A 27351-nucleotide genomic window follows, 5' to 3' on the forward strand; every position below is an offset into this window, starting at 1 on the left:
CCTAGGCATGTATATGTGCCATTGTTTAACAAAAGACTGACAGAAAGCAAACATCACAAAGCACTGCTGTCATTTTTATTTTGTGCATAAAATATTCCCCTTTGTGGCTAGGCAGGGAACAAACGGCCTAATTCAGATGTGGACAGAGTGCCGTCCTGTGCCACAAATTACTGATAGTCGGTACTTTGCGCATGCGCAGGACCCTTTCAGTGTGTGTGCACATGGGTTCTGCAGCACAGGACACAGGATGGCAGCAGACTGGCAGTGTTTGAGAATCTGCTGCCGTTCAGAAGGTGGGGAGGCGTGTGGAAGCTGTTGTGGGGGAAGGGCGCAGGGCCATAACTAGGTGTGTGCCGATGGTGCCTTGCCCACAGCGCAAATGCACTGAAGCACACCATCTGGCAGCACACACGCACGGCCGCTGGTACACTGACAGTCCCGCCGGCTGCCGCTCTGCAAGGAAGCCCTGCCACTGTTGCTCTACAAGGAAGCCCTGCTGCCGGCAGCTTCTCATTAAAGGATGCCGCTCCGCTCGGCATTCGGCCAGAACAAACAGAGACATTTTTCGGGCATGAGAGGAGGAGGGGGATCCTCTTCTCCCCGCCCCTCCCCACCCCTGGCTCCTCCTTCTTGGAGACCCACAGCAGCCGTCGGAGACGAGAGAAGAGATCGCATGGAGCGGGCAGTGACATCAACTCTGAGCCGGGTCACCGCATTCTCCTGTATAACAGGTAGCTGGGCTGGCGGATTGGTGGAAGGAGAATCTGACTGCTGTTGGTCTGCACCAGGTCACAAGTACACACACTCTCTCTCTCTTTCTTTGTCTCTCTAACCCCCCCCCCCCCCTCCTCTCCCCCCCCCCCCCCCCCACAGACTCTACTGCTGTAATGTGTAAAATTGGGGACCCTGCTGCTGTGATGTGTAAAAATGGGTACTCTGCAGCTGTGATGTGTAAAAATGGGTACTCTGCTGCCGTAATGTGTTTTAATAGGGGACCATGCTGCCGTAATGTGTATAGAGGGGTCCGTGTTGCCATAATGTGTAAAGAGGGGACTGTGCTTAAGTAACGTGTAAAGAGGGGACTCTACTGCTATAACGTGTAAAAAGGGGGACTCTGCTGCTGTAAAGTGTAAAAAGGGGGACTCTGCTGCCGTAATGTGTAAAGAGGGGGACTCTACCTGCCGTAATGTGTAAAAGGGAGAACTGCTGCCTTAATGTGTAAAAATGGCCCTACCTGGTGTAATGTGTGTAAGTGGCACTACTGAGCGGTGCAATTTGAATAATGGAGACTACTGTGCTGCGTAATAGAAATTGTTATTATTTTGTGGTCATGCCCCTTCCCCGTTAAGCCACTCCGCTATATGTTTGGCCCGTGCCTATGGCGAGCACTGACCCTGTTTTCAATATGGGGGGATGAGGCGCCGATGCTGCTTCTTGCACACAGCGCTAAAATGTCTAGTTACGGCATTGAAAGGACGAAGCCAGGATCTCCGTCAGAGGATGGACATTTCCTGGCCTCTTGGTAGATCCTGTAATGGCTGACTTGTGCGACCCCATATGTCACACAGCCAGCCGATAAAGTCAGTGTACATTTCTGGCATAAAGTCAATTTACATTTACAAGGACGCAAAAACCTTGTTTGTTTATTTTCTTATGTTTTGGGAATATAACTGTTTTATTTACAATTATTTTTCGGTTGCTTCCTTTAGGGGATCAGCTTGTGCAAACACAATATCTCAATATGCATTGTCTGGTGTGCTTTTAGCCTATATCATTTTGAGAAAACTTCATCTTCTAACATGGGGAGGTATGTAAGTATGAATAAAACGAAATAGAAAATCAGTAGTTTATAAATAACTCAATTTTGGCTTTATGTCATACAGAGCATGTAGAAGTCACCTGGTGCCCCAGGTCCATGGGAGACATATAGAGCCTGTGTTTAGCATTTCTGTGTAACAGCAGTGGGTTCATTAGTACAATTCCCGACCAAGGCCCTCATTCCGAGTTGTTCGCTCGCAAGCTGCTTTTAGCAGCTTTGCACACGCTAAGCCGCTGCCTACTGGGAGTGAATCTTAGCTTATCAAAATTGCGAGCGAAAGATTAGCAAAATTGCGAATAGACACTTCTTAGCAGTTTCTGAGTAGCTCCACACTTACTCGGCATCTGCGATCAGTTCAGTCAGTTTCGTTCCTGGTTTGACGTCACAAACACACCCAGCGTTCGGCCAGACACTCCTCCGTTTCTGCAGCCACTCCCGCATTTCTCCCAGAAACGGTAGCGTTTTTTCGCACACACCCATAAAACGGCCAGTTTCTGCCCAGAAACACCCACTTCCTGTCAATCACATTACGATCACCAGAACGAAGAAAAAACCTCGTAATGCCAGGAGTAAAATACCTAACTGCATAGCAAATTTACTTGGCGCAGTCGCACTGCGGACATTGCGCATGCGCATTAGCGACTAATCGCTCCATTGCGACAAAATAATAACGAGTGAACAACTCGGAATGACCGCCCAAAGCCCTACAAAGTTTGTATGCTCTCTCCAAGTTTCCATGGGCTTCCTCCTGTGGCTCCAGTTTCTTCCTACGCTCCAAAACATACTGGTAGATAATCAGGGGTGCATCAAGAGAGGAGGAGGCCCGTTTGAAGTCTCCGACCGGGCCCCCTCCTCTATAGCCGGCACAGCAATAGACTCAGGCCCTCATTCCGAGTTGATCGCTCGCTAGCTGCTTTTAGCAGCCGTGCAAACGCTAAGCCGCCGCCCTCTGGGAGTGTATCTTAGCTTAGCAGAAGTGCGAACGAAAGGATCGCAGCGCGGCTACAAAAAAAGATTGTGCAGTTTCTGAGCAGCTCCAGACCTAGCTTGCGATCACTTCAGGCTGTTTAGTTCCTGTTTTGATGTCACGAACACGCCCTGTGTTCGGCCAGCCACGCCTGCGTTTGTATCTGACACGCCTGCATTTTTCCACACACTCCCCGAAAAACGGTCAGTTACCCCCCAGAAACACCCACTTTCTGTCAATCACTCTGCGGCTAGCAGTGCGACTGAAAAGCGTCGCTAGACCTTGTGTGAAACTACTTTGGTTATTGTGAAAGTACGTCGCGCATGCGCATTGCGCCACATACGCATGCGCAGAAATGCAGATTTTTTTACCTAAACGCTGCACTGCGAACGAAAACAGCGAACAACTCGGAATAACTCCCTCTGAGCATTATGGTCACTAGATGACCCTAGTGTCGCCCCAGAGTCTAGTGCACATACACATGTCTCCAAGAAAATGGTGCAGCAGCCATTTTACTGGAGATTTTCCTACTGCGCATGCGCAAAACGCAAAGAAAATGTCTGCCATGCCATTTTCCCAGTGGTTTCTGCAGGTCTGCTGCTGCCAACGTGGGATTAAAAAAATGGGAGAAGGGTGTGCCCTTCTAAAGTGTACAGGTGTTGAAGTTGTTTTTAGCCGCCAATCTGCCTCCTAAAAAACCTTTTTGGTTGATTTTTGGTTTCCTTTAGTGATAATGCTACTATTTTGCCAATCATACATTTATTAAGGATTAATTCACATGAAAATCGCATGTGTAACTCGATTTCGCAGACCAAATCACGGCAAATCACCATCTGAAAAACATCGTCAAAATAACACAAGTACCAATTCAAATTGCGAATTTACTAAGAATTGTTTTTGTGAAATCTCTCAAACTCCCACCAAAATCGCACCTCAAAACACCAAATCAATGCACTTGCTTGTAAAGAGCGTGTTTGCTGTGAAGCCTGCACAAATCCGTGAGATCCATTCAGGATTTTGGGGGTAATTCCAAGTTGATCGCAGCAGGAATTTTTTTAGCAGTTGGGCAAAACCATGGGGGTCATTCCGAGTTGTTCGCTCGCAAGCTGCTTTTAGCAGCATTGCACACGCTAAGCCGCCGCCTACTGGGAGTGAATCTTAGCTTCTTAAAATTGCGAACGAAAGACTCGCAATATTGCGAAAAGACATCTCTGTGCAGTTTTTGAGTAACTCGAGACTTACTCGGCATCTGCGATCAGTTCAGTGCTTGTCGTTCCTGGTTTGACGTCACAAACACACCCAGCGTTCGCCCAGACACTCCTCCGTTTCTCCAGCCACTCCCGCGTTTTTTCCTGAAACGGTAGCGTTTTTTCACACACACCCATAAAACGGCCAGTTTCCGCCCAGAAACACCCACTTCCTGTCAATCACATTACGATCACCAGAACGAAGAAAAAACCGTGAGTAAAATTCCTAACTGCATAGCAAATTTACTTGGCGCAGTCGCAGTGCGGACATTGCGCATGCGCACTAAGCGGAAAATCGCTGCGATGCGAAGAAATTTACCGAGCGAACAACTCGGAATGACCCCCCATGTGCACTGCAGGGGAGGCAGATATAACATGTGCAGAGAGAGTTAGATTTGGGTGGGCTATTTTGTTTCTGTGCAGGGTAAATACTGGCTGCTTTATTTTTACACTGCAAATTAGATTGCAGATTGAACACACCACACCCAAATCTAACTCTCTCTGCACATGTTAAATCTGCCTCCCCTGCAGTGCACATGGGGGGTCATTCCGAGTTGTTCGCTCGCAAGCTGCTTTTAGCAGCTTTGCACACGCTAAGCCGCCGCCTACTGGGAGTGAATTTTAGCATATCAAAATTGCGATCAAAAGATTAGCAGAATTGCGAATAGACACTTCTTAGCAGTTTCTGAGTAGCTCCAGACTTACTCGGCATCTGCGATCAGTTCAGTCAGCTTCGTTCCTGGTTTGACGTCACAAACCCACCCAGCGTTCGCCCAGACACTCCTCCGTTTCTCCAGCCACTCCCGCATTTTTCCCAGAAACGGTAGCGTTTTTTCACACACTCCCATAAAACGGACAGTTTCCGCCCAGAAACACCCACTTCCTGTCAATCACATTACGATCACCAGAACGAAGAAAAAACCTTGTAATGCCGTGAGTAAAATACCTAACTGCATAGCAAATTTACTTGGCGCAGTCGCACTGCGGACATTGCGCATGCGCATTAGCGACTAATCGCTCCGTTGCGAAAACAAAACAGCGAGCGAACAACTCGGAATGACCCCCATGGTTTTGCCCAACTGCTAAAAAAAATCCTGCTGCGATCAACTTGGAATTACCCCCTTTGTGTTTTAAGTTACTTAAAGAGGTAATTTTAGAAAAATAATGGTGTGGGGTCCTCCCTAAAAGCAAAACCAGTACCAAGCTGTGTGAGCTAATCTTGGGGCCTAAGGTGGTCATTCCGAGTTGATAGCTCGCTAGCAACTTTTTGCTGTGCTGCGATCAGATAGTCGCCGCCCATGGGAGAGTGTATTTTCGCTTTGCAAGTGTGCGAACGCTTTTGCAGCCGACGCACAAAAAAGTTTGTTGCAGTTTCTGAGTAGCTCTGGATTTACTCAGCCGCTGCGATCACTTCAGTCTTTTTGGTCCCGGAATTGATGTCAGACACCCGCCCTGCAAACGCTTGGACACACCTGTGTTATTTCAAACACTCCCAGAAAACGGTCAGTTGACACTAGAGATGTGCACTTGAAATTTTTCGGGTTTTGGTTTTGGGTTCGGTTCCGCGGCCGTGTTTTGGGTTCGACCGCGTTTTGGCAAAACCTCACCGAATTTTTTTTGTCGGATTCGGGTGTGTTTTGGATTCGGGTGTTTTTTTCAAAAAACCCTAAAAAACAGCTTAAATCATAGAATTTGGGGGTCATTTTGATCCCAATGTATTATTAACCTCAAAAACCATAATTTCCACTCATTTTCAGTCTATTCTGAAGACCTCACACCTCACAATATTATTTTTAGTCCTAAAATTTGCACCGAGGTCGCTGGATGACTAAGCTAAGCGACCCAAGTGGCCGACACAAACACCTGGCCCATCTAGGAGTGTCACTGCAGTGTCACGCAGGATGGCCCTTCCAAAAAACACTCCCCAAACAGCACATGACGCAAAGAAAAAAAGAGGCGCAATGAGGTAGCTGTGTGACTAAGCTCAACGACCCAAGTGGCCGACACAAACACCTGGCCCATCTAGGAGTGGCACTGCAGTGTCACGCAGGATGGCCCTTCAAAAAAATACTCCCCAAACAGCACATGACGCAAAGAAAAATTAAAGAAAAAAGAGGTGCAAGATGGAATTGTCCTTGGGCCCTCCCACCCACCCTTATGTTGTATAAACAGGACATGCACACTTTAACCAACCCATCATTTCAGTGACAGGGTCTGCCACACGACTGTGACTGAAATGACGGGTTGGTTTGGACCCCCACCAAAAAAGAAGCAATTAATCTCTCCTTGCACAAACTGGCTCTACAGAGGCAAGATGTCCACCTCATCATCATCCTCCGATATATCACCGTGTACATCCCCCTCCTCACAGATTATCAATTCGTCCCCACTGGAATCCACCATCTCAGCTCCCTGTGTACTATGTGGAGGCAATTGCTGCTGGTCAATGTCTCCACGGAGGAATTGATTATAATTCATTTTAATGAACATCATCTTCTCCACATTTTCTGGAAGTAACCTCGTACGCCGATTGCTGACAAGGTGAGCGGCGGCACTAAACACTTTTTCGGAGTACACACTTGTGGGAGGGCAACTTAGGTAGAATAAAGCCAGTTTGTGCAAGGGCCTCCAAATTGCCTCTTTTTCCTGCCAGTATAAGTACGGACTGTCTGACGTGCCTACTTGGATGCGGTCACTCATATAATCCTCCACCATTCTTTCAATGGGGAGAGAATCATATGCAGTGCCAGTAGACGACATGTCCGTAATCGTTGGCAGGTCCTTCAGTCCGGACCAGATGTCAGCATCAGCAGTCGCTCCAGACTGCCCTGCATCACCGCCAGCGGGTGGGCTCGGAATTCTGAGCCTTTTCCTCGCACCCCCAGTTGCGGGAGAATGTGAAGGAGGAGATGTTGACAGGTCGCGTTCCGCTTGACTTGACAATTTTCTCACCAGCAGGTCTTTGAACCCCAGCAGACTTGTGTCTGCCGGAAAGAGATATCCAAGGTAGGTTTTAAATCTAGGATCGAGCACGGTGGCCAAAATGTAGTGCTCTGATTTCAACAGATTGACCACCCGTGAATCCTTATTAAGCGAATTAAGGGCTCCATCCACAAGTCCCACATGCCTAGCGGAATCGCTCTGTGTTAGCTCCTCCTTCAATGTCTCCAGCTTCTTCTGCAAAAGCCTGATGAGGGGAATGACCTGACTCAGGCTGGCAGTGTCTAAACTGACTTCACGTGTGGCAAGTTCAAAGGGCAGCAGAACCTTGCACAACGTTGAAATCATTCTCCACTGCGCTTGAGACAGGTGCATTCCACCTCCTATATCGTGCTCAATTGTATAGGCTTGAATGGCCTTTTGCTGCTCCTCCAACCTCTGAAGCATATATAGGGTTGAATTCCACCTCGTTACCACTTCTTGCTTCAGATGATGGCAGGGCAGGTTCAGGCGTTTTTGGTGGTGCTCCAGTCTTCTGTACGTGGTGCCTGTACGCCGAAAGTGTCCCGCAATTCTTCTGGCCACCGACAGCATCTCTTGCACGCCCCTGTCGTTTTTTAAAAAATTCTGCACCACCAAATTCAAGGTATGTGCAAAACATGGGATGTCCTGGAATTTGCCCAGATTTAATGCACACACAATATTGCTGGCGTTGTCCGATGCCACAAATCCACAGGAGAGTCCAATTGGGGTAAGCCATTCCGCGATGATCTTCCTCAGTTGCCGTAAGAGGTTTTCAGCTGTGTGCGTATTCTGGAAACCGGTGATACAAAGCGTAGCCTGCCTAGGAAAGAGTTGGCGTTTGCGAGATGCTGCTACTGGTGCCGCCGCTGCTGTTCTTGCGGCGGGAGTCCATACATCTACCCAGTGGGCTGTCACAGTCATATAGTCCTGACCCTGCCCTGCTCCACTTGTCCACATGGTCCGTGGTTAAGTGGACATTGGGTACAGCTGCATTTTTTAGGACACTGGTGACTCTTTTTCTGAGGTCTGTGTACATTTTCGGTATCGCCTGCCTAGAGAAATGGAACGTAGATGGTATTTGGTACCGGGGACACAGTACCTCCAACAAGTCTCTAGTTGGCTCTGTAGTAATGATGGATACCGGAACCACGTTTCTCACCACCCAGGATGCCAAGGCCTCAGTTATCCGCTTTGCAGCAGGATGACTGCTGTGATATTTCATCTTCCTCGCAAAGGACTGTTGGACAGTCAATTGCTTGGTGGAAGTAGTAAAAGTGGTCTTACGACTTCCCCTCTGGGATGACCATCGACTCCCAGCAGCAACAACAGCAGCGCCAGCAGCAGTAGGCGTTACACGCAAGGATGCATCGGAGGAATCCCAGGCAGGAGAGGACTCGTCAGAATTGCCAGTGACATGGCCTGCAGGACTATTGGCATTCCTGGGGAAGGAGGAAATTGACACTGAGGGAGTTGGTGGGGTGGTTTGCGTGAGCTTGGTTACCAGAGGAAGGGATTTACTGGTCAGTGGACTGCTTCCGCTGTCGCCCAAAGTTTTTGAACTTGTCACTGACTTATTATGAATGCGCTGCAGGTGACGTATAAGGGAGGATGTTCCGAGGTGGTTAACGTCCTTACCCCTACTTATTACAGCTTGACAAAGGCAACACACGGCTTGACAAATGTTGTCCGCATTTCTGTTGAAATACTTCCACACCGAAGAGCTGATTTTTTTGGTATTTTCACCAGGCATGTCGATGGCCCTATTCCTCCCACGGACAACAGGTGTCTCCCCGGGTGCCTGACTTAAACAAACCACCTCACCATCAGAATCCTCCTTGTCAATTTCCTCCCCAGCGCCAGCAACACCCATATCCTCCTCATCCTGGTGTACTTCAACACTGACATCTTCAATCTGACTATCAGGAACTGGACTGCGGGTGCTCCTTCCAGCACTTGCAGGGGGCGTGCAAATGGTGGAAGGCGCATGCTCTTCACGTCCAGTGTTGGGAAGGTCAGGCATCGCAACCGACACAATTGGACTCTCCTTGTGGATTTGGGATTTCGAAGAACGCACAGTTCTTTGCTGTGCTTTTGCCAGCTTGAGTCTTTTCATTTTTCTAGCGAGAGGCTGAGTGCTTCCATCCTCATGTGAAGCTGAACCACTAGCCATGAACATAGGCCAGGGCCTCAGCCGTTCCTTGCCACTCCGTGTGGTAAATGGCATATTGGCAAGTTTACGCTTCTCCTCCGACAATTTTATTTTAGATTTTTGAGACCTTTTTTTACTGATATTTGGTGTTTTGGATTTTACATGCTCTGTACTATGACATTGGGCATCGGCCTTGGCAGACGACGTTGATGGAATTTCATCGTCTCGGCCATGACTAGTGGCAGCAGCTTCAGCACGAGGTGGAAGTGGATCTTGATCTTTCCCTATTTTTGGAACCTCAACATTTTTGTTCTCCATATTTTAATAGGCACAACTAAAAGGCACCTCAGGTAAACAATGGAGATGGATGGATACTAGTATACTTATGGATGAACGAGCGACTGACGACACAGAGGTAGCTACAGCCGTGGACTACCGTACTGTGTCTGCTGCTAATATAGACTGGATGATAATGAGATAAAATTTAAATATATATATATATCACACTAGTACTGCAGCCGGACAGGTATATATATTATGTAATGACGGACCTGCTGGACACTGTCTGTCAGCACTGCAGACTCCTAAAGTAAGCTACTAGTATCAAGAAGATAGAAAAAAAAACCACGGGTAGGTGGTATACAATTATGGATGGACGAGCGACTGCCGACACAGAGGTAGCTACAGCCGTGGACTACCGTACTGTGTCTGCTGCTAATATAGACTGGATGATAATGAGATAAAATTAAAATATATATATATATATCACACTAGTACTGCAGCCGGACAGGTATATATATTATGTAATGACGGACCTGCTGGACACTGTCTGCAGAATGCGTTTATAAAAACACCACACGACGAGTGTTTAACTTTTTCAGGCAGACAATCACAATATACTGGTGGTCAGCAGACAATCACAATATACTGGTGGTCAGAGGTCACTGGTCAGTCACACTGGCAGTGGCACTCTGGCAGCAAAAGTGTGCACTGTACTTAAAATATGTACTCCTGCTATAACTGCTCCCCAGTCTCCCCCACAATTAAGCTGTGTGAGCAGTGAGCACTCAGCACAGTCAGATAATGATATACAGTATTACATATGATGCAGCACACTGGGCTGAGCACAGATATGGTATGTGACTGTGTCACACTGTGTATCGTTTTTTTTTTCAGGCAGAGAACGGATTAATTAAACTGGTGGTGGTCACTGGTCACACTATCAGCAAGTAGTACTCCGTCCTAAGCAGACAATCACAATATACTGGTGGTCAGTGTGGTCACTGGTCAGTCACACTGGCAGTGTGGCACTCTGGCAGCAAAAGTGTGCACTGTACTTAAAATATATTATTTATGTACTCCTGCTCTAACTGCTCCCCAGTCTCCCCCACAATTAAGCTGTGTGAGCAGTGAGCACTCAGCACAGTCAGATATACAGTATTACATATGATGATGCAGCACACTGAGGCTGAGCACAGATATGGTATGTGACTGTGTCACACTGTGTATCGTTTTTTTTCAGGCAGAGAACGGATTAATTAAACTGGTGGTCAATGGTCACTGGTCACACTATCAGCAAGTAGTAGTACTCCAGTCCTAATATGCTCCCCAAAATTAGTAAATACTAAATAGTGTCTCTAACTCTCTACTCTCTTCTCTATAAACGGAGAGGACGCCAGCCACGTCCTCTCCCTATCAATCTCAATGCACGTGTGAAAATGGCGGCGACGCGCGGCTCCTTATATAGAATCCGAGTCTCGCGATAGAATTCGAGCCTCGCGAGAATCCGACAGCGGGATGATGACGTTCGGGCGCGCTCGGGTTAGCCGAGCAAGGCGGGAAGGTTCGAACCTGCCTCGGACCCGTGTAAAAAGGCTGAAGTTCGGGGGGGTTCGGATTCCGAGGAACCGAACCCGCTCATCACTAGTTGACACCCATAAATGCCCTCTTTCTGTCAGTCACCTTGCGTTCAGCTGTGCGAATGGATTCTTCGTTAAATCCATCGCCCAGCACCGATCCTCTTTGTACCCATACGACGCGCCTGCGCATTGCGGTGCATATGCATGCGCAGTTTTGCAGAGTTTTAACCTGATCGCAGCGCTGCAAAAAAGTTGCTAGCGAGTGATCAACTCGGAATGACCCCCTAAGCCAGACGGTATCCGGACTCCAGGTCGACAACAAAAAGGTCGACACACCTTAGGTTGATGCCAATTGGTCGACACACCGTAGGTCGACATGGCCAAAAGGTCGACAGGAACAAGGTCGACATGGAAAAAGGTCAACATGAGTTTTTTATGTTTTTTCGGTGTCGTTTTCTTCGTAGAGTGACCGGGAACCCCAATTAGTGCACCGCGTCCCCGTCCTCCCCCGCATTGCTCAGCACACATTGCGCTGTGCTGAGCGGCGGGAGAGATGCGTGCACACATGTCTCCCGTCTATATGGGCGTTAACTCTCTGCACGTTATAACTGCCCCACCTGCAGTGCACATGGTTTTCCCCTTAGAGAATGATTTTGCTTATGCAATCAGGCCTGAATTAGGCCCCTGGTTCAAGAAATACAGGGGAGGGGGGGGGGGGGGGTCCCACGTATTTCCATGAATCAGCACTGGGCTCTTGAGCCGCTCCTGGTACGTATGGGAGGAAAATTACATATGGGTCCCCATATTTTCATAAACCAGCACCAGACTCCTAATAGAGGGGAGGTAATGTAAATGCCAGGGGACACACTTGACGGCCTTAGGATTCCTCAGAAAGTGGGAAACCCCTGTGCTTCACCCTAGCCCTGTGGGATATTTGGGAGGGGTAACCCTTTTATTGGGGTGGTCACCACTTTCCAAGGAATCCTAAGGGTGGGATGACTAGTTGAGGGCCCCGTCAAGTGTGTCCTATGACTAGAAACACTGTCAAAAGACTATGAAAGACAACATGATTGTTAGTAAATGTGCGATTTGTAGTGCAAAATGTTCCAGTGATTAGATAACAGCCCAAAACAATTCTTAGTAAATTTCCCCCTAGCTGTCATTTTATAAATGATACCTAGACTCTGATTGGTTGCTTTTGCACTGTTCTATTTAGATGGTTTGACACATCTCCCCCATAAACTGTGAGCTCTAATGCTGATGTGAATAATGTATATTTTCTGTACAGTTCTGCTAAAATGGTAGCGCTATATAAATACCTTATACAGGTGATAAAGCTAAATATTTATCTTATAACATTCACTATATGTGGGTAAGAGACTCAGTACGCAATTGGCGTATGGGGTACCGTAAGGGTACGCAATTAGCGTAGCAGATGCTTAGCCGTGGTCGAGACGCACATGCGGCACGCTCGCTCACAGCTTAACGCTTGGTGTCGAACACGCTATAGGCGGCCGACTACCGTAATGATACGCTACTAGCGTAGCGGACACTGTGACCGCGAGGGGAACACGAGCGGCGCAGACGCTCACGGGATGACACTCAGTAAACCTTGTATGCAACACACTATGATTGAGTTTGTATTGTAAACCTTACAACTGAAATACTGCAGCGATATAACGCTGCTTAACCTTGCTAGTGTAAATGCTGTTTGAGCGATTAAGTCGCTCTGAATACCCTCTGCAATGTAATAAACACACAATACCTTGCTAAGGCTCCAAAACCTTTACTAACAGGATTAAGTTATATTAAAAGGGTAAATACAGTTGACAAATCATACACTACAAGCTAACATCAATATCTAACAAAATAACTACACATAAATACACAATAGCAGCACAATAGCAAACAATAACATACAATGAGAGAGAGAGAGAGAGATCGTGGCACAATTACAATCAGAGATTAAGAATGGTCACAGAGAGAGTACTTACACACTGGGGAGTGATTCGCTGCACATGTCCTGGTTACCAGCTCTGGGTTAGTCAATGATGAAAACCGTTGTGGAGAGAAGACTCTTGTGTCCCCAAGCCTATTTCAAACTATATTTATGTACTAGCTCAAGACATACTTCAATAGATACTATGTGTCCTCTTTTCATTGGTTAGGGGGTGGGACATGTATTGCACCTGGGATCATTGGTTAGTTCAAGAAATGGGCAATGGCTAGGACTTGTCAGTATTCTAAATTCCTCTCTTGGTTGTATTGGGGAAACCTATTGTTTGGATCTTCCAAACAAACTCTGTCTCTGTGCTTTGTTTACCCTCTGGTCACCTCTTTCAGTTGAGACAATGACATCTCAGCACTCATTATTCTGGAGAGAAACCTGGACCTATTCATAAACAAAGGTATAAGCCCTCTTCATAGAATCTCAAAGCTTAGTGTAAGTAAGGCTATTTGTTTTCGGTCTGTGTGAAAGAGGTGACTGAATTCCAGTCCCCCACCCTGCATTTGTGTAATTTATTCTGAATGCAATTAATCTTATGTTCTACTTCTGTGCATAACCATGAGCAGGAACTATGCGAATCCCTCCCAACTGTCATAGACACAACACTTCTTCAATACCCCACAGCTGGACACCAAATACTACCCTCCAACCTTTATCTGAACCCTCCCAGCATGTAAAGGAGAATTTCTCAGGTCCAAGAACCGTTTTAAACTTACCATACTTGCTGACATTTATTAAGGGGAATATTAACTATAAAACGCATTATATTGGTTAAATATGTAGCGATCGAGTCGCTCGCTAGTCGCACACAAACACCGCCGTAAATACCCATCTCCCTACGCAGGCGATGTCAGAGCGTCCCCTACGCGACCTGAGGGGATGCATACGCACGGGGGGGTCGGTGCAGCGGGCACGTGCATTGGGGTTAGTACAAGGCATCATAGGTCGCTATATTTTTCGACCTTGACAGTCGACCCTTTGGCAGTCATCAATAACTGCCACTTAACAATTCAAACAGAAAAATATATGTCATCATGGAATACCTTTTTATGATTGGGTAGAGGGAGGAGAGGAGAAGGTGGGAAAGGTATGACCTAGTGAGATAGTAGAAGCGTGTGTGTATGAATCCATGTTTGAGGGGTCATGTATCATCGTGCCGTACGTGTTTTAAATCAAGCTTCGAGGTATTGCGGAGTATACATTTGAATTCCTTCTTATCCCGTTTTAAGGGTCTGTGGATGGGCTGTCAAACTTTACCGAGCTCTTTTCGATTTTTGGTTGCAACAAATGGGGAGCACATTTAGTTGATGATACATGAATGGGGGGGGGTATGTGAGTGCTGATATGTGTCTATATTCCCTATCGACTATGTGTGTCATTACCTGAAGGTTGTAGAAATGAAGGTAAGAAGCAATTATTATAAATGCAGTCATAAACTATGTGAGTTTAATATGCATTTGCCGATTGAGGTCTTGTCTGATGTCTTGTCTTGATGTACATGTTGTCTAATGTCTCTCGGTGCTTTTGCTATAAATAGCGAGCAAAAGTTGTTCCATTGTCCATAAAGTTACAGTCTCTAAAGTATTGGGCTATCGTAAAAGTTAAAGTCACTAGGGAAATTGGGGCTTGTAGCATAGTTCATCAATGGTCTGTATAAAACAGGTTGTCAAATTCTTCTTCCAAGCGGATGTCTTTGTACCTTGGAGGAAAACAAAGGAGAAACGGATGAAAGAAACGGACCGTGGAATCACATTTTCATCACAACATTGTCTCTATCGTTGGGTCATAAATCAAATTAGTTGTCGTTATTACAGTGTCCTCGCTCCTCAGGCTCATCACTCTAGTACTACCTTTACACTTCGTTAAAGCCCGAACGCATCTAAATATCAGTCCGACCAATATGACGACTCCCAGAATACACAAAAGAAATTTCCCTACATCCATAATAATACCTTGGGCCCATTCTCCTAATCCCGAGAACCAATTTCGTGGGTTCAACCATGACACCCAACTGGTCAGCTCATTACCCACAGCAGCGAGTGTGAGATTGTGTTTCCTTCGAAACTCCCATTTTAATTGCAAAATGTCATCCATCTTTTGGTCTATGACCTCGACCGGGTCCTCAGTGCTGTTTGGAATGTACGTGCAGCATTTTATTCCATATTGAGTTGCTAGGGTAACACAATACCCGCCTGTCACAGCTGTGAGATAATTGAGAATCATCCTATGCTGAACCAGTTCTGTTTTGAAGGCTTGTAACTCTCTCCCAGTATACCTGAACGTGTCGTCATACATTTCAGTGATATTGTCTAATAAATTTGCGAGCGCAGATATATACCTAAAGTTTATCACTCCCCTGGCGGTACGAGTAATATCCATTGCGAGGAGAAATTGAATCCCGGTGGATTCATGGATCAGGTCAGAGGCCGGATGCTCTGTCTTCTCTATCAGGTGCCTTTTAACGACGTGCTCGTAGTGAGTGTGAGTATAAGGAGCTTGGGCACCGCGGTGAATATCTTTCATTTTGGTATGGGATACAGTCATTACTTCAGGCAGTACTTTTCCAATATAGCACAATCCCTCTGAGTTTGGGGCAAGCCACTTATACGCCTTCCTCCCGCATATGAAATATGCATCATCGGGGAGAACATATGGGACGGAGTGTGACATTATCATGTTACAAATTTTCCATGTGAAATCTCCTAACCCTAATTCTCCCATCTGTTTAGTACACATATCAGGTTGTACGATATGTGCACAGTATCCTGGTGATACTTCTCCAACTCGCATGGTCCTACTTCCTAGAGTATACCTATACCGGTAATATTTTCCATGGTCGGCTATCTGGCGTATAAGTTCTGTGTCTATGGGCATTCTATCGGGTCTGTATGAAAAGGTCATGGTTTGATTACTCCATGACACTTCCCAATTTCCCGGCTTTCGGGGATTGGAAATGTTAAAGCACACTAAGGACCTATCCACATGATATTGGTGGAGCTTCAAACTAGGAGGACTAGAGATATTGAACCTCTTGTCCACCGGCCTCCCACCACTTAGCTCAAGTACCTCTCCTATAGTTAAAGGGAATGGTACTAGTCCTGATTTGCTATGACCTTGAGGTACTTGAGAGCATACCCAACAGTCTGTCTGGTTTAACACTTTACCCACTAAGGAGTGATAGTCACTCAATGGATGCCGGTCCATGTGGATATTAAAACTGGACTGACATTTCTTGATGCACCCATCCTCAACTATATTGTCACAATACCTACAGATGCAGTTCTCTTCAGCTAACAATCCTTCACAATGTCTATAAATAACATGGCTGCTAGATCATTTTCTGGTACTCGCCTTTGCTCGGTGATTGTGTTTCTATTGGAAATTTACGCCTCCGTCTCAGTCATCAGAAACCCATTCCGGATCCTTTCTCGACCTCACTGGTACTCTCACCGATACAAACTGCTCTGGTCAACATCATGGTCAACAGGAAAACACGGACTGCAGTCTCTTGGTGCGAGTCCATCTTACAGGAGGAGAAAGAGAAATTTGTAATGGGGGCACAAAAAAATTCTTTGAGGGGAAAGAAAAATGTTACGATGTCTTATGTCCTCTAGTCTTGTTGTTCCTCTTGCTCTGCTGTCATCTCAAAGGTGCTGTCTCTCAGTCTTCCAAACGAACATTCCGGTGATACAAGGGCCCTCATTCCGAGTTGATCGCTCGGTATTTTTCATCGCATCGCAGTGAAATTCCGCTTAGTACGCATGCGCAATATTCGCACTGCGACTGCGCCAAGTAATTTTACAATGGAGATAGTATTTTTACTCACGGCTTTTTCATCGCTCCGGCGATCGTAATGTGATTGACAGGAAATGGGTGTTACTGGGCGGCAACAGGCCGTTTTATGGGCGTGCGGGAAAAAACGCTACCGTTTCCGGAAAAAACGCAGGAGTGGCCGGGGAAACGGGGGAGTGTCTGGGCGAACGCTGGGTGTGTTTGTGACGTCAAAACAGGAACGACAAGCACTGAACTGATCGCACAGGCAGAGTAAGTCTGAAGCTACTCTGAAACTGCTAAGTAGTTAGTAATCGCAATATTGCGAATACATCGGTCGCAATTTTAAGAAGCTAAGATTCACTCCCAGTAGGCGGCGGCTTAGCGTGTGTAACTCTGCTAAAATCGCCTTGCGAGCGATCAACTCGGAATGAGGGCCAATATTCCTTCCAAATCTGCGATCTTTCTGTAAGGAGCAAAAATCTTGCATTACCATTTGTCTAACTGATGTGTGACATACCATCTTTAAAACATGAGAACATGGGAGAGAAGAGGGGGGAAAAAAACAAACGAGAGAGAGAACAATTCATACATATGTTACATTAAACAACAAACAAACAAAAAACATTGTCAGATCTTCTGTTCACCATCAGGCTGTCACACCAACACATCCATTGGTATCTTTGCGCAGTCCCCTCCCCACCAGTATTTCCACACTCCACCCTTTTATGCCTGGCCAGGACACACCGATGTCGGTAGGTCACACTGGGGTTAGGTAGACTTCTGCAAAGACCAAGTAGCTATGTGATGTTTGAGTTCTGCCGATGAACGTCAGAGATGGGGAAAAGAAACATTTACAGATAAATTACAACGTTTACCCGGCCGTTCCTGTGTCTACAAGGAACTGACCTCCCAATATCCTTACCTGTAACCTCAGGTTTACTATCAGTCCTAATGATCACCTTTCCTGATTGCATATTACAGGTGCGGCCCAAACTTCTTCCTAGGTGATTCCTGATTACAATTTCGTGTGTCATAACTCTGCTCGCGTTCTTGTCTAGGGGGTCTGACTTTATGTGGGCTGTTACAGTTGCTGGCATAATGCCCTTCTCTTTTACAAAGATAACAAACCCTGGGCTTCCTCCAAGTGCCAGTGACCTGAGGTCTTGGTTGATTTGATGCCTCCTCAAATGCTTGGATGCTCATCACCATCAACCGCTTTCCCTGTACTTCCCTGATTCCTTGGATACCATGGTTATGTTGTTGTCTAGGGGGTTGATATACTTTCTGTAAATTTCTTGATCTACAATCTCTTGCATAATGACCTTCCTTCTGGCAATTATAACACCTTATCACCTTTGACTTACCCACCGGGATCTGAGGCTCCTTACTTCTCTGTGTTTCCCTGTGCTTGCTGATGTTTTGCTCATGCCCAACAGCGGACTTTCTTAATGCAGCCACCGAGATATTTCTCCAGCTTGGGTTGGTGGTCTGTACCCTTGTCCTCAATACCTCCCTCAAACCATTCATTAACACAAATACTGCTACTTCTCTGTGCGGTGCACTTGTTTCGATGTTTTCTATACCTGTATACCTAGTCATGTCCTGCAATGCCCAATGGAAATAATTAGAAGTACTTTCCCCTTCGTTTTGTCTTATGGAGAAGATTTCGTTCCACTCGACAACGGCTGGGAAATATACTCCTAACTGTCGGTTGATCTGTTTAATACATTCCTGATTGTTTTCCTCCGTTTGAGGTACTTCCGTGTCTAATTGACAATCAGTAATAAATTTCGCAGGGTCAACACTGGAGGGCAAACATGCCCTCAGCACTGTCCGCCAATCTTTGTTGGTGGGTTCTGTGGAGTTTCCTAGTTCTTTAATGAACCTTTGACATGCAACTAGATCTTTCCTAGGATCAGGAAATTCAGACATAATTGACCTCAATTCCATCCGGGACCAAGGACGGCGCATTGCACTGTCCCTGACGGGAATGGTTCCCTGTGCGTCAGTCTTCCCATTGGGGACTGTGATCACCCTGACAGGATTAAACTCAATTACACCATCTTGTGCTGGTTCTACAATATGAGGTACATTTGTTTGTGCGTGATATATAACACCGTACGTACCTGTGGACACGACCTCACCTGACCCTCCGTTAGGGGGTTTGATTATTGCCTTTACCGAATTGGTCGCGTCCACCTGGATGTCTTGTGTGATGGCTGCTGGAAAAGGTGCCGACATCGTGCTGGGCTCACTTTCTTGCTGGTAATCCTGAGGGAAGTTTAACATGGGGTGCGACTTGCACAGGTTAACAGTTGTACATTTAACAGTTTTACTTTTATCATTGTTACATTTACTACTACCATAATTATTAATACAGTTGCTAAGTGCATTTTTATCATACACCAGTGTGCCACTCTCTGTAACCATTTTTTCTCTCGTTGCCATATTTTTCTTACCACAGTGAGAGTCAGCTGTGCAAGCCAATCCTCCTTGTCTCTCACCTTCCTGTTGCCATAACTGTAAACAATCATAATGTTGGATCCGTCTCTTTACAGATTTAATGAGACATATCCTTCTCCTTAGATTTTGTAACACCTCGGGACTAAAACTGCCTACCCGTGTGAACTTTTCCCCGTCATGCACAGTCATTCTTTCCCATTCATTGACCTTTGTGTGTGATCCATTTCGGACTTCCCGGTCTGTATCACACGTTATCCTTGCCGACTCTATTGGCCGGTTTACTAAGTCAACCCGAACCGAGGTTGATCACCCCCTACCTGAACAACTGGCCCCCATCTTTGCAGGTGTTGCACTACCTCTGACCTTAATCAGGGTTTTCAGTGAACCCTTACAAAAACCAAGATGTCCGGGGTAGGCCGGCGGCGGAAGTTTACCGAGTACTCCACTCACTCGCCCACGTCGACCAATACGCCCACACACTGCCCTAGCGCTGGCGTACTCAACCTAGGGCCCCTGCGACCTGAACCTCTATTTACTGGAACATGTGGGTGTGATCCGAAGAGCACTTAACCCTTTCCAGTAACTATTGGTTGTTAGAGAATTCCCGAGTGACCAGCGAACCTCCCTTAAAATAAAAAAATTACACAAATCATGTTAGAATGTACAAATAGCGTTTATGACCCCTCTAGCGTACGCAAATGGTACTGGGTCAAGTTACTAACTAATGCACACAATTACGTGCGGTACATCGTTCTGCACATAAGCAACTAATCTTATGTGCGGAGCGACCAGTGGAATCGAAAATTGTGGCTGCGAATTCCTTCAGCCAGAGCTTAATGGCCTATATGGGTACCGCACCAACCCTTCCTGGTGTTGTGCTCCTTTACTCTTTATCTATAGCGGACTTCTTAGTCTGCTGTACCTAGACCTCCTGGTCTGTCTGGACCTCCTGGTCTGTGCTACAGTAGACCTCCTGGTCTGCTATACTCTAATGCTCTTATTAATATGTTTAACAAGGGATGCCTCCCAAGCCACCGTGCAGTCACTTACACGTATGTACCTCACGAGAACTCGATGATTTCCTGTGGTTCAACCCCAAAAATTAGAAACTTATATATATATATATACACACTCTTTCACCTCATGTACTCTTTACTTTCGTTTCTGCGCAGAAATCCCTTTCATTCAGTATCGCAGTCTAGTCCAGAGGAGTTGCAACTAGAGAAGGATCTATTAGCTTAAAATTTTGGACACTGAGACTGATTTGCGCTATTATCGCATTTCCTCCTTATTGCCTACTAAAACAATACTATCGTGTGATTTGTATTACGTGGGCGTATCCGTACGCTTCCGTTGCGTAATATACGCTCCGTGCGTCGACCCTTGCGTCGCGTACGTTCGCCCTGTCCCTTGTTAGAGACACGTGTACGCAGGCCAGATATGTCCACAGAAATACAATTAACACGTTTATATCAATGTAAATGATCTTTAACTGTAATCATCTACTGAACACCACACAGAACTTCCTTGTATCTTAGGCAAGCCGTGTGCGTGTTTTACAAATTACTCCTTAACGTATTATTTTTACTTTTAACTTACCAATAGCAACCACTCTTTCTCAGCACGTTATCAATTATAAATGGCAAACAGGAGAGTGAGACGTGAAACTACACAATTGAAAAGAAATACAGGTGTGTGCGTGCATGCGTGTGTGCGTACGCAAAACAGAAATAAACAGTTTTAAAAGATAATAGCGTATTGTTCTTACCTTCCTACCTTCCGGTTCCGGATTCCACCCCAGCACTCCTACAGCGTAGCGTAACAGACGCTTATCTAGTCAGCACCACTGTATCCCTCACCACCAATACGGATACGAAAGGACACTGCTTTCCCGCCCTTTGCTGACAGATAAAGTCTGTTTGCACTAGTGTGGATATGTGGAGGGAGGACGAGGTCCCAATTGATAGAGTCAGATATCTACCTTTTAACATTAGCTATATACTAATACCGTGTAGCCGTAATGGCTGCTAAACCACGTGCACATGCTACGCACTCCGTACACTATTTGCGTATGAAGACCTCGCACGTGGTACGCAAATTAAGTACACACTCTGTGCTGGGTGTACGGAATACCCACAGCGAGCATACACACAGACAGTAATCTTTATAAACTTTAAACACAGAATATGCTTACACTGTAAACCTTAATACCGTGGTACTATAATGGTATAACACTGAACCTTTGTGAGTATGCAAGCTGTTTGAGCAATTGAGATACTCAGAAACCCTTTGTACTAGCTAGAGAGACACAGACACCCTGCTGAGGCTCCAAACTCTTTACTAACAGGATTAAGTTATATTAAAAGGGGAAATACAGTTGACAATTCATACACTACAAGCTAACATCAATATCTAACAAAATAACTACACATAAATACACAATAGCAGCACAATAGCAAACAATAACATACAATGAGAGAGAGAGAGAGAGAGAGATCGTGGCACAATTACAATCAGAGATTAAGAATGGTCACAGAGAGAGTACTTACACACTGGGGAGTGATTCGCTGCGCATGTCCTGGTTACCAGCTCTGGGTTAGTCAATGATGAAAACCGTTGTGGAGAGAAGACTCTTGTGTCCCCAAGCCTATTTCAAACTATATTTATGTACTAGCTCAAGACATACTTCAATAGATACTATGTGTCCTCTTTTCATTGGTTAGGGGGTGGGACATGTATTGCACCTGGGATCATTGGTTAGTTCAAGAAATGGGCGATGGCTAGGACTTGTCAGTATTCTAAATTCCTCTCTTGATTGTATTGGGGAAACCTATTGTTTGGATCTTCCAAACAAACTCTGTCTCTGTGCTTTGTTTACCCTCTGGTCACCTCTTTCAGTTGAGACAATGACATCTCAGCACTCATTATTCTGGAGAGAAACCTGGACCTATTCATAAACAAAGGTATAAGCCCTCTTCATAGAATCTCAAAGCTTAGTGTAAGTAAGGCTATTTGTTTTCGGTCTGTGTGAAAGAGGTGACTGAATTCCAGTCCCCCACCCTGCATTTGTGTAATTTATTCTGAATGCAATTAATCTTATGTTCTACTTCTGTGCATAACCATGAGCAGGAACTATGCGAATCCCTCCCAACTGTCATAGACACAACACTTCTTCAATACCCCACAGCTGGACACCAAATACTACCCTCCAACCTTTATCTGAACTCTCCCAGCATGTAAAGGAGAATTTCTCAGGTCCAAGAACCGTTTTAAACTTACCATACTTGCTGACATTATTAAGGGGAATATTAACTATAAAACGCATTATATTGGTTAAATATGTAGCGATCGAGTCGCTCGCTAGTCGCACACAAACACCGCCGTAAATACCCATCTCCCTTCGCAGGCGATGTCAGAGCGTCCCCTACGCGACCTGAGGGGATGCATACGCACGGGGGGATCGGTGCGCGAGCAGCGGGCACGTGCATTGGGGTTAGTACAAGGCATCATAGGTCGCTATATTTTTCGACTTTGACACAGGGGAATTCAATTATACGCAGTAATTTACCGCTGGCTAATTGACCCTCCGGGGATTATTCAATTAGCCCCAAAAGACGGCACTGATTGGGGATTTTTGCTTCATCTACCCAGGGCAAGAGAAAAAAAATTGGTTCTAAATGACCCCTGTTAGCTTTCTTGGTTGCAAAAACACATGGGTCCAGGAGCTGATCCCGGATTCTATGAGTTTTCATCCAAAAACGGATAGTGAACATCGACCAAAAATCGGGTAAAAGATTTCAGCAGTAATTGACTTCCCCCCATAATATTAATATTGTTTGGTGACTTGAAATCTCACTGTCTTTTTGAACAGTACTTTTGCTAAATTAACTGTATAATCTACCACTTTGTACTTTGAAAGGGAATGGCAAGGGAAAATTATCGTAGATGTGTGCTTATTCATTTGGATAGCAATTTATTTGGCAAAAACATTTGGTTATTGAACTGTGGGTTTTATATTTGTCACTTTCCCAAATTGGTATCATATATATATATATATATATATATATATATATATAATTTATTTTCTCAATGTATTTCTGTTTTAGGTTGGTCCAGAGATTGTTTGCAGGAATGGGGCGCCTTTGTACGCCTGGCCATACCAAGCATGCTTAGTATTTGCATTGAATGGTGGAGCTTTGAAATTGGAGTATTCATAGCAGGTTGGTCCCTATGTACTATTTCTACCAATAGTCTTCTCCTCTCCCCTTCTGGTTTAAGGGCTGAGGGCATTTTAATTAGTCAGGTGAGCATACAGTTCTGCTGCCCTTCTTCCCACTACAAGTGTGCTTCTGTTTTATGCCATACACAATGGGGCTTAAGATTGCGGATAGTTCTAATTCCAAGTTGGGTAAGGGACCTCTGACGTCACCAGGGGAAGGAGCCACGTCACCAGGGGGAGGAGCCATGCCCGAACAGTGTACCCGAAATATACCCTCGCGGGTTTGCTTCGCTTGCCACCGGGTTACTAAAGGTAGTAGTTGGTGGCGTGGATAGTAGAAGAACTATCCTGCTGGCCTAGCTCCTCCCCCTGGTGACGTGGCTCCTCCCCCTGATGTCATAGGTCCTTTAGGCCACTTGATTCTAGCATCTACCTTAAGATTGCAGAGGTTGTAGCATATACACAGTGGCAGTTTTGTTGCCTCACAGCACTGAGGTCATTTTCAACCAGCCCCCTATCTGTGTGGAATTAGTATGTTTTACATGTGCTTGTTTGGCTTTCCTCCTGGTACTCCATTTTCCTCCCACAATCCATAAATACACATTTAGGTAAATTGGCTTTTGACAAAAATGAACCCTAGTGTGTAATGTATGCGTGTACATGTGGTAGGGAATGTAGATTGTAAGCTCCACTGGGACAGGGACTGATGTGACTGACTAACTGTTCCCTGCAAAGTGCTGTGTAATATGTGTGCGCTGTACAAATAACTGTTAACAATAATGACAGGATGGGTGTAATGAAATATTATTCATTTAGAGTTTAGTGGTCCTTAATACTTTGTTTAGCATTTTGTGCTATATTGTTTTCTCATACGTCCTAGAGGATGCTGGGTTCCATTTCATGACCATGGGGTATAGACTTCCGCAGGAGCCATGGGTACTTTAAGACTTTTCAAGGGTGTGAACTGGCTCCTCCCTCTATGCTCCTCCTCCAGACCTCAGTTTTAGAAATGTGCCCAGGCAGACTGGATGCACTCTAGAGGAGCTCTACTGAGTTTCTCTGAAAAGACTTATGTTAGGTTTTTTATTTTCAGGGAGAACTGCTGGCAACAGTCTCCCTGCTTTGTGGGACTGAGGGGGCAGAGGTAGGAACCAACTTCCTAAAGAGTTTCATGGCTCTGCTTCTGGCTGACAGGACACCATTAGCTCCTGAAGGGAACTGAACGCTAGTCGTGCCTAGATGTTCACTCCCACAGCACGCCGTCACCCCCCTCACAGAGCCAGAAGTCAGAAGACAGGTGAGTGTTAGAAGACAGATCTTCAATCAAGAAAGTGACGGCTAACGGTACCGCGCGGCTGGTGGGAGCGCAGCGCGCCATGTTGCCTACACATACACAGGCATTGTAGGGCGCGGGGGAAGGGTACCCTGGGCAGCATGAAACCTATGGAAACTGGCATAAATAAGGGGCATAAGTTGCTGAGGCACAGTCCTACCCCCGCCAGTATAAAAAATTACCTCATAAAAGCTGAGGAGAAACACACCATTGAAGAGTGGAGCTTCCTCCTCAGTCAACCAGCTCACTGCTCAGCGCCATTTTCTCTCTCTCCTCAGGCTGCAGAGACAACGCTGTTCCTCCTCCACTACTGAACAAGTATCAGGGTGCAAAACAGGGGGGGCCACAGTGAATTTGGTGCTATATAATTGTGTGATTAGCATTATAAAAGCGCTGCATGTCAGTGGGCATTTTGTGTTCACAGACATTGTGTTACTGGCGCTGGGTTGTGAACTGGCAAATCCAATCTGTGTCCCTCTGACAGATTTTACTGTGGGTCTGTCCCCTATAAATCCCGGAGTGTCTGTGGTGTGGTTGTGCACGTGTGTGACATGTCTGTGGCAGGGAATCTCTTCCTCTGTGGAAGACATGTTAGAGACACAGAGGTGTAATATGACACCAAGAGCCTGACTCGGTGAAAGGTTACATGATAGTGTGAATCACTACTGAATCTCATACGGAAAACTGAATATAATCTGTTGAAGACGTGATTTTTAATAGTTCTGCCTTTCATCCACAGGGACCCCTCTGGGTCACATATAAATTTGCACAAGTAGTACAAACTGATACCAACACGGACTCTGTTTCCTGTGTTGACACTAGTGATTCTGGGGAATAGGTCCTAAATTAGCAAAAAATAATTCAAAACATGTTTTAGCTATAAAGGTTGTGTTAGAAGTTACGAAGCCCCTCGTTTACCACAAGGAGAGGGTTTACTTTAGTAAAGAATGTAAATACCAAATTGCTTTCTAACAAATATTTAAAATGCCCGCTCTAATATATATTGTTAACGCCTGCACCTCTTATTACCATGTGCCATGAATGTGCGCTATACATAGCGAAACACTGCATACCATAAGAGAAAACAATACACCCACACATTATCTGAGTTCCAAAGCTCATTGATGTATATATTTGTTATTAAAAGGATATGGATTCAATATATTACAATGTACAGTATACCTATAGTTACATGGTTACAACTCATACAGTAAGCAGTTAATACATACAGTTACATACAGTTACAGCGATACAATTACCATATCTTTCTCATATAAATTTGTCCCTCCATATCACTCTCTCTCTCTGTAAAATCATGCAGGAACTGGGCAGACAGCATCTCCATCATCGTCTGGGGAAAAAACAGCAACTGCCTCCTATGTGATCAGCAATGTGTTATCTAGTTTTGGGGGAGGGAACTTTCTCATTCATGATGAGTCACTAGTCTGTTCGTATGCTAAACAGGTTCAGCCTTGAAGACATCAAAAGGGGCTGGCCTGAGCTTCCTGTCCACTGTCCTAATAAGAGTGATTTTAGCTTTCATACATTTAATCATAACTATTTGTTGCAGTGTCCTACAACTTAATAACAAGTATCAAATGAATCTACACATTAATCTGCTTGATTTAATACCAAATATGACAGGCCTATCTTGCTTCATTCAAATAATACCCATACATGACATTACTTCATTATATAATTTTAAATCATTATGATGTCTGGCGCTTGATATTATTATAATTATGTACTGTATGAAATAAGTGTCGAATCCATCTCTGTGGCATTTCCGTGTAAATGCATGTGTTACCATATATTGCTGTGCTCGCTGCGCGTATTTGCAAGTATAGCGACTTATATGTGTGTAGAGTTTGTATGTTCTTTCTATGTAATATTTTTGACTTCGACAAGAAGTAATGTAATTTTCCCTCCACCTCAGGAGTTGAACAGTCTCTTGGAGGGAGTCTGATTTAACCTGAAAAGAAATTTCAGATTCCCAAAAGGAATTCAGGCAGCTTACCTTTTTCCAAAAGGTGGGAGTCACCCCGCATTTTAGACAGGGCCCTGTCATAAAAGAGAAAAGGTGTTTCTCCCTGCGCCTGGAATGTCTTCACTTAAGGAGCCGACAGGTGCAAGTGAGTGAGGTGATCTATTGATGTGGCTAATGGTACACTACTCAGGCCTACCATTGTCTGTGTGTGGGTGAGTAGTGCTATTGAGAAGTGGTCAGAAAACTTGTCATTAGACATTGACACAATAGATGGAGACGAGAAACTCCTAACGTTAGGTCATATCAAAGACGCTGCTGCGTACGTACTAGAAACCATGAAATATATTGGTCTCTTGGGATCAAGAACCGCTACCATGGCAGTATCGGCTCGGAGGGCGTTGTGGATTCGCCAGTGGAATGCTGATGCAGATTCCAAAAGAAATATGGAGGTTCTCCCGTATAAAGGTGAGGCCTTGTTTGGTGATGGGCTGGATGCGTTAGTCTCGGCGGCTACCGCAGGTAAGTCGACATTCTTGCCTTTTGCTCCTACACCGGCGAAAAA

At 45.4% G+C, this 27351-nt stretch overlaps 1 protein-coding gene across 2 annotated transcripts in view; it reads left to right on the plus strand.

Annotated features, from left to right (window-relative positions):
* LOC135029510 (multidrug and toxin extrusion protein 2-like) overlaps window positions 1–27351 on the plus strand; it is a 220671-nt gene that overhangs the window by 88622 nt on the left and 104698 nt on the right. For both annotated transcript variants that reach the window (XM_063953858.1, XM_063953859.1), the window contains exons 6-7: window positions 1710–1807; window positions 23357–23470. In XM_063953858.1, the coding sequence (XP_063809928.1) occupies window positions 1710–1807; window positions 23357–23470 (212 nt within the window). The remainder of the gene's footprint in view (window positions 1–1709; window positions 1808–23356; window positions 23471–27351) is intronic.

This window comes from Pseudophryne corroboree, chromosome 2 (genome assembly GCF_028390025.1).
Source record: "Pseudophryne corroboree isolate aPseCor3 chromosome 2, aPseCor3.hap2, whole genome shotgun sequence".
Lineage (NCBI taxonomy): Eukaryota > Metazoa > Chordata > Amphibia > Anura > Myobatrachidae > Pseudophryne > Pseudophryne corroboree.